Here is an 8,818-nt window from a genome sequence, read left to right on the forward strand (position 1 = left end):
GTGGGCAAGTAGTTGGGAACTCCAACTCGTGCACGAATTCCCTCTGGCTACAACGCCTTTTAAGTGAAACTCAATCAAATGCGGACGAGGAGGTTTCTGGGGTGGGTGCCTCTTTTAGATCAGCCGGGGATTAGTCGCACCACCAAGCAACTTTTCGGATAGATACCCATTCCCAAAAAAAATATCAATTGCATCTGGAGGTCAATCAAGAGTGATAATCTCTTTGTACTGGGCCGGCCGTGTACGGCATGAATCCCACTTTCTCAATCAGGCCGATCTTCAACTATATAGCGGCCCCTCCCACGCTCCAGGAACCAAGAGAAAAACAGTGGAGGAAGCGAAAGAAAGGAGCAGCTTTTGGGCAATCTCTTGAGCAACGTTCAATACTTCCAGTTGGACCGAAGGATGGTTTTGGTCTGGCGATGGATACTCCGGGACCGGTCGAGAAGGTACCGCCGCGTCAAACGTCATCGATCGCAGTTTCTTGCGCCGGCTATCCGTGTACTCCGGTGGGTCTGCTATCTCAGACAGAGAAACTGCGTAGCTTCGATCAGCGGTGGCGACGATGAAGGGTTTAAGAGGCTTCTGTTAGCAGGGAAGGAGAGCCCGACTCCGAAGGGGTACCTAGCGGTGTACGTCGGCGGTGGCGAGAAGGAGGATGAGCCGCCACAGCGTTACTTGGTTTCTATCTTGCATTTTAACCATCCGCTTTTTGTGGAGCTTCTTAGGGAGGCCGAGAAGGAGTTTGGGTTTCACCATCCGCACGGAATAACTATTCCTTGTCCGGCGTGGCGCTTCGAGCGGATTCAGACGCGGATTGCTGCCGGCTGTGCGGTGGCTCGCCAGAAAAGGGGTTGCCGGGTTTTCTCGTGGTTCTGACACATATTGGTTCCTGTCTGCCGCAGCGTTACTGGGTTCCTTTCTTGATGTAATCCACTCTGATAAATTTTTGGCTATTTTGGATGCGATGTGGTTTTCTTTGTTCATTTGCTTGGGTTTGCGATGCAATTTCCAATTGCTCTTAGAACTTGTGGCTGTAACTGGTTGTTGATTAACTATTTTGTTGTGAATTCCACGTTGAAAAGTGACCGTTGAAAAACTTCATGAAGTTCGTGTATGTAAAAGGTCAATAATAAGCTTCAGAGTTCAGAGTCTACAGAGTTATGGTATCTTTGTCGATTTTTTTTTTTTTTTTTTGCCCATAGCGAATGATTTTGGTGCTTTAATGGAAGGGTGGAATAATTATAAAAGGGGGTATGTGTACAAGTGGAGGTATTAGTGGAAGTTTATGTAGAGCAGATATAAGAAAAGTATGAAATGCTTAAAATGGAGTGTTAAATATTATTTACTTCCTTGTTATTTTCATTTCTAATACCATGCTCAAATAGATGCTTATTTTGCTATCTTCAATATTTAGTTGTTATTGACACTAGTTTTATGCTGACACAAATTTAATAGTTACAAGACAACATAAATAACTTGTTAGTTAACTATAAACATATTTTCATAGGATATTATATCGTCATATAAGTTATTTGGCTATGATCATAAGATTGATGAGGTGTTGCCCAATCTGTTGCCTCTTGTTTTGCCTAGTGATATTAGTGCGGATGTTTTGAAATTTTGGGCTCCAATAACAGTTCGATTCAACTAAATGCTTGTTCGTCCATACCCCCTTTCGGCCTTATGGGGGATTTGGGTTATGCTATGGTTGCTTTAGACGTTCCATCTGAAGTTTTTGTTGAAACCCATAATAACTCTGTGAATGTTTGTCCTTCTGTTGACTTGGAGCTTGTCATTGACTATGGGCTGGATGCTACTATTGTTACCAATGTAGATGATGGTAATAGGGGTCTGTCGACCTTCCTCATGTTGCTCCTACGTCAGTTTATGATCAATCATATGGCTTTAATTTCAATTGATTTTCAACCATCTGCTTTGCCTATTGTTGTTGAAAAGGATTTTTTCCTGTTAACTCGGCGGTGTTTAGTGGTTCTTCTAGTAATGCTAACCAAATGAAATTGTATCCTTTATAGATGTTTTGATCTCTCTAATCTAAACTGATTCTTTGAAAGCTCAATTGTCCTTGAACATGAACGAATCATCTTTGGATCACTCTCACTATAGGAAAATTGTCTATTACCAACAAACTTTTCAGTGGATTTTCGGCGGTTTTTTCAACGAAATTCCAACGGATTATGACGAAATATTTCTGACATATTTTTTGGTAGATTTTTCGGCGGATTTCTAACGAATTGGTTTCCGGCGGTATTTCTGGCGAACTTTCCAATAGATTTTAAAATTTTCTTAAAAAGCTTAAAATTTTGTAATTAATAATTTTATAGTTATTTTAGTTTATAATTAATTTAATAATTTTTTAATTATTTATTAATTTAATTCCTTAGTTTATTTAATTGTTATTTTATTAATTTATTTGTGTGGACCTGGGTTGTGGGCTGAGTGATGTGGGAGCAGGCTGGCACCTAGAAGTTTAGTGCGTGGGCTGCGGGTTGTGCTGGCGGGGCAGGTAGTTGCTATGGGTAGGCTGGGAGGGCAACAAATTTAGGCTTATTATTGTTATTTTTAATTATTCCAACAGAAATTCCGCCTTCGGGTATCCTTGGAAATTTTTCGGCCATCAAATTCTACTGGAAGTTTTTTCGTCGTTATATGTTTTCGACGCTCATTTTACCGATGAAAATAGTTCCATCGAAAATCTGCTGGAAACTTTAAAATCCATCAAAAAATCCATCGGTAATACATGATTTTTCTGTAGTGTATGATTGGAAAGATGGGGATGCTTCCTAGCCTTGCAATGTATGGGGGAAGAATTGAATGATCCGGTGGATGATATGTATAGTTTGAATGTTGGGTGAATCATTGAAAAATCTTTTTGTCATGTAGGTGGAAAACGGGGTAGCTAAAAAGCCAAAAGAAGATGGTTGTTTTGTCTGATATGGATTTCTATTGCTGTTGGCCTTCTATGTCATCTATGGTTTGGGTTGGTACTAGTTTGATTATTGGTTGGGCTTGTGCTTTAGTGGGGGTCTTTATCATGTTGGCCTCTTGTTATTTAGATTATCTTGATATTTTAGTTTGCCTGATGAAGCTGGTGGCCGGCTGCTTTTGTTTCTCGGTTTGTTTGGGATCGGTTGGGTAGTTGTTTGAGTCAGACAATGATGTCTTAGTTCTCCTACTCGCCCCCTGGATGGTCGTGGCTTGATTTGGCAACCTTGGTGGATACTCTTTCATTATGGCCTTCTTCTTGAGTTTTTTTGCTACTTCATTTTATACCTCTAATGGATGGTCCTTGCCTAACAACTTGTGTGGTGCTTCTGAGTCCAACAGGCTTTATTCTCTTCTTGATTTCAATCCTTAGTTTTATTGCATTTTTAGGTGCCCTTGCATTCGTCGTTTACTTTGCAGGTCTCTAACTTGTATTTTCATGTTTGGCCTTTTTTTGAATCTTCTCTTCTATATCGTTAATGTTTATGGATTAATACTTTTTGATATGTCATAAAAAAATTATCTTGATCGGGCACGAATCACAAGGCAAAAATAAAGTTAGAAACTTCAAAAATTAAATTTGGGATCATCTGAACTCTGATTTAAGAAAACTTATATTCAAACTAAGCGTCTCAGAAATATGAATCCAACGACACCAAATTCAACTCGATCCAAGCCCAAATGTGTCCGAATCGAAGGCCCGAAGCACATTTGGAAGGTTCAATCCATAATTTTGATTACCAAACAGTTTCCAAATATGACATGCTTATAGACGAATCCAGCGGCTCGACGAGACGAATCCAACGAGTCTAAGATCGCCGAATTCTAATATAATTAAGACCTTCAAATGTTTGACAAATGGTCCACGATCAAGGGATTCAATATCAACCGTCCATCCAAACCACTCTACATTTGCCCTTGATCCTCCTCCTATTTACGAGTCATGCCACTCTCAAAAAAATATAAATAACCCCTCATTTCTCTTAAGAGGGGTCCTAAGACCAAGCAAGAAGATGAAAAGAAAAGAAGAATAGGTGGGAAGAAACTCCTTGACCACCGTCAGAATTCTGTCCAACCACCAAGTGACGCCGGAATTCCGCCCGACCTCCAAGTGACATCGGCGACCTCCAAGTGACGTTGGAATTCTGCCCAACTTCCAAGTGACGCCGGAATTCTTCCCGACCTCCAAGTGATGATGGAGTTTCACCTGTACTCCAAGTGACGCCGGAGTTCTGCCCAAATAGCATCTAACGTCGGGGTTCTCCTTGGCCGCCAATTGACGACGGACTTCTACCCGACACTGGACCTCCACTCTTTACCAAATTTTTACCCAATGCCAAACTTCTGCTTGCTATCATACTTTCTCCGGACATCTATTTGATGATTGATTTCTGTCAATTATTGAATTTCTACCTAACGCCATCTTTCTGACCTTCTTCATTAGACAACGTTCCTTCCGACTTATGTCGCCCACCGACTATAGTCATTTTGACCTCTGTCGCCCACCGACTACGGTCTTTCTGACTTACGTCATCGACCGATAACAGTCCTTCCGACCTTTGTCGCCCACCGACTATGATCCTTCTGACTTACGTCACCCACCAACTACAGTAATTCTGACCCCCGTTGTCCACTGATTACGGTCCTTCTGACTCACGTCACCCACCGACTACAGTTCTTTCGACCTCCGTCGCCCACCGACTACATTCCTTCTGACTTACGTCGCCCACTGTCTATAGTCCTACATACCAAAAAAACACATCAGTAGTGATTCTTTGTATTCCCACCATGTAATTTACTTTATAAGATATACATCAAGCTAAGGCATTTCCCAAAAGAAGGGCCTTATTTTTAATCAACTGTAAATAATAGTAAATTAATTCAAACTAGGCTAGGCCCTGTGGGTATTTCCCATTTTAAAGAGGTTTTCACGTAAAAATCTTGGTGTCTCATAAATGCTACACCTTCTCTCTTATCTGATTGCGTGCCAAATTTTCATACAAAGTTAAGACATTAAATTTTATATTTTGCTACCACCACAAATACTCTAGGATGCAACAATTTGGCACCGTCAGTGGGAAAGTGATTCCCAATAGGGGGGCAATTATTGCTTCAATCTCAAAAGATTGCTCTTATCAACTTTCTGACATCAGTCATTGCTGCATCATTATCATAAGAATCAGATGCGGACTGGGGGTAACTTTGACTCCAACTGGGGTAAAAAAGGTCCTCTGATGCTTTCATCATCAAAATGATATTTTAAGAAAATTCTAGCAAATCCAAGGATATTTCCAAACAATTATAAGCTTTATACAGTCCCTTATGAGTCTTCTACTCCTTGGGCAAGGTCTTAATCTCGACCTCAAAAAGGAAGTAATGGTCTAAAAATAGATCTTTTTTCACCCCTTATTTGGGATACACGTTGTGTTCGCCCCCTTCCAATCAAGGCAAAATTGATTCCAGGGGGATTCGATTTAACCTCTTCCATACAGGTTTATATCATTGAGCAAATGCTCTGACATACAATCTCGAATAGGTCATATATCCTTAGTGAATTCTTTTGATCTCTTCCATACATGTTAATGTCATCGAGCAAAGGCTCTATCATACAACCTCGGATAGGTCTTACATCCTTGGTGGATTCTCCCAACCTCTTCCACACAGGTTAATTTCATCGTACAGGACTCTGACATACAACCTTAGATAGGTCATATATTCTTGATAGATTCTCTCGACATCTTCTATATAAGTTAACGTCATCGAGCCGGGCTCTGACATACAACCTCGGATAGGTCTTACATCCTTGGTGGATTCTCACGACCTCTTCCACACAGGTTAACATCATCGAGTAGGGCTCTAATATATAACCTCAGATTGGTCTTACATCCTTGGTGAATTCTCTCGACATCTTCCATATAAGTTAATGTCATTGAGATAAGGCTCTGACATATAACCTCGGATAGGTCATATATCCTTGGGGAATTCTCTTAACCTCTTCCACATAGGTTAACGTCATTGAGCTGGGCTCTGATATACAACCTCGAATAGGTCTTACATCCTTGGTGGATTCTCTCGACCTCTTCCATACAAGTTAACATCATCAAGCAGGGCTCTAACATACAACATCGGATAGGTCTTACATCATTGATGAATTCTATCGACCACTTCTACATATCGAGCATAGCTTTAACATACAACATCGGATATGTCATATATTCTTGATAGATTCTCTTGACATCTTCCATAGAGGTTAATATCACCAAGCAATACTTTGAGTGAATAACATTTTCTCTATAAAAATTTTATAAAAGCAAGTAGTTGATAAAATCATCACTCATATGAAGATTTTTAGCAGACTAAGAAGCTTAAAAAATATATATATTATGTAATATATCAAAATATGCCTCAAAGATGTAATCACAATTCAGCTTTCTCCAAAGGAGAAGATCTCAACTTCATATACAACATCATTAGAGTTACATTGCAAAAATTATACATCATGTTCATTTTTACAAGAATCTGAAAGTAAAAATTATAACGACATTATTCGTACAAATTATTATCATCAAGTGAAAAATAACTTTAAAATAATCAAATATCCTTGGTGGATTCAACTGACTTCTACTTTATTGCATATTAAACACATCCTACAACTTCTTTTCAAAGAAAGGACATAATCTGATTACCATCAGACCTTCACCCAATTAACAATTTTAGTGTGTTGCTAGAATGCTGGCATAACAGACCACTCCGACCCATTGACTCAGGGATATCTGATGTTGGACACTTTAGTATGGATGCACATTGTTTTAAAAAATGCCACTGGACACCCACCATCATCAGCCCTTCGTTTGATATTTACCGGTAGTCCTTTACTTCATATCAGCTATCATCATATTATCACTCGTGTGCTACTTGCAGAGCACCCTCAAACTTTTTTCCTTCAGTTCTACACTCTGCACTGCCAACGAAATTTGACTCGATCGTCCATCACCGACAAACTTTGGCTCAAAAAGCATAAAAATTCTCTCCGTCTACTCATCACTTCTGGTTGTCCGCCTGGATACTATTATCGCCAGATCTTCTCAAATCACCCTCGCATATAAGCAGCAATTGATCTTCTTCTGTCAGGGGTTGTATATTAAGAAGATAATCTCTCATTATGACTCATTCTACACAAGAGAGGGGCACTGAAGCTTGATAGGGGAATGCTACATATCTACGATAGTGGAATGCCTCCAATATAAGAAGAAGAACCCTAAAAAAGAATCAGGAGGAAAAACCTCCTTCATAATAGAGGGGCATTGAAGCTTGATAGGGGAATGTCGTCGATCTACGACAGTGGAATGCCTCCAATGTAAGAAGATGAGAAGAAAATGAATGTATCCTAAAATTCTAACTTCTACACACGGAGAGGGGCCCTGAATTCTAATAGGGAATGGCGCCTACGAAAAATAAGGGAATGTCTCAACTCTAAGAATGTTAGAATATGGGAGGAAAAAAGAAAAAAAAAATGACTCTAAAAAATTTTCTCATACGCTGAAGAGGAGCACTGAATTTAAGTAGGGAAAGTTACCTATAAAAAATAGCAGAAGACCTCTAAAGCAAGAAGAAAAATGGGGGAGAAAGATTGAGAAAATTCAAACTTTTGTACAAAAAGAGGGGCGCTAATTTAATTAGGGAAAGTCACCTACATAAAATAGTAAAATGCCTCAACTGGAAAAAAGTCAGAATGATAAAGAGAAAGGAGCAACTTCCCTCCTAGCACTAGGGGAGTATTAATAGCCCTCTTTTGGGAAGAAAAGAACATTCCAAAATTTTATGGAATTTTCCCAATTTTTTTGAATTTTTGCAGATTTTCTCGATTTTTTTGGCATTTTTTTAGGATTTTAAAAAAATTAAAAATTATTAAATATATTTGCTGTCAGCAACTGCTAGATGTAGGAGCCAAACTGTGTGTGAGATCTCGTTCCCTGACTGTTCCTCTCTGAATTGGATTTTCCTCCCAGGATCGGCCGGGACGATATTGAGATCATCCAGGCCGATCAGTGCATTGAAAACGGCTGATTTCTGGAGTGTTTTCTGGAATGATTTCTGGACTGGATCATCCAGGCTGATTTTGGGATCGTCCTGGGATGATCAGTGCATGGAAAAATCCCGAGAGCAAGGGTTTTGGGCAAATTAATTATCGGCCTGAGGAATCGTCCGGGCCGATTGGATTTTATTCTGATCGGCCAGGACAATGTGGCGATCGGCCGGGCCGATCAGGCTTAGGATATAAGCAAATCAACTCGTTTTGAGGAGAGAGAAAATCATTTTATAAAATGAAAATATCTTAGGAGAGAGAAAGAGAAAGGAAAAGAGAAGAAAGCTTGGATTTCGGAGGCCGCGGAGCGCTTTTCGCCCGTCGTCGTTGTTGAGGCATTTGTTTATCTCGTGGTAAGGACTCCGAATCCTATTTCTGTTTTCAGAGATATTGAGTTTTGGTCGTTTTGTGCTCAGATTTGTGTTTTTGTTATCGAAAAATGGACTTGGTTTTGTATTGACACAACTTTCACCGCACAACTTTTAATATGTTATTGATACGAATATTCTACACGATTTGATTCTTTTCTGGAACGATTTCACCGGTTATTTTGGGTTCTACGCGATTTTGATCTAATAGAAAAATATCAGGATGTTTATTGATATTGATTCAGTAGAGTAATAGTCTTATATTATTGTCGTGAACATTCTATTGTAATTTGGTGAATTGTGATTTTGTAGGATTTTTTTGTAAATTTGATAGACTGCCGTTACGCTGCCGAATTTT

The 8,818-nt window shown here is 39.5% G+C and overlaps 1 protein-coding gene across 1 annotated transcript; it reads left to right on the forward strand.

Moving 5' to 3' along the window:
• The first annotated feature begins 283 nt into the window (after positions 1-283).
• LOC110093754 (auxin-responsive protein SAUR36-like) lies at positions 284-1,147 on the forward strand. Its single transcript, XM_020818733.2, has one exon. It carries the CDS (start codon positions 406-408, stop codon positions 877-879), a length of 474 nt encoding a protein of 157 aa, XP_020674392.1. The 5' UTR covers positions 284-405; the 3' UTR covers positions 880-1,147.
• Positions 1,148-8,818: the final 7,671 nt, after the last annotated feature.

This window comes from Dendrobium catenatum, unplaced genomic scaffold (assembly GCF_001605985.2).
Source record: "Dendrobium catenatum unplaced genomic scaffold, ASM160598v2 fragScaff_scaffold_1056, whole genome shotgun sequence".
In the NCBI taxonomy this organism is placed as follows: Eukaryota; Viridiplantae; Streptophyta; class Magnoliopsida; order Asparagales; family Orchidaceae; genus Dendrobium; species Dendrobium catenatum.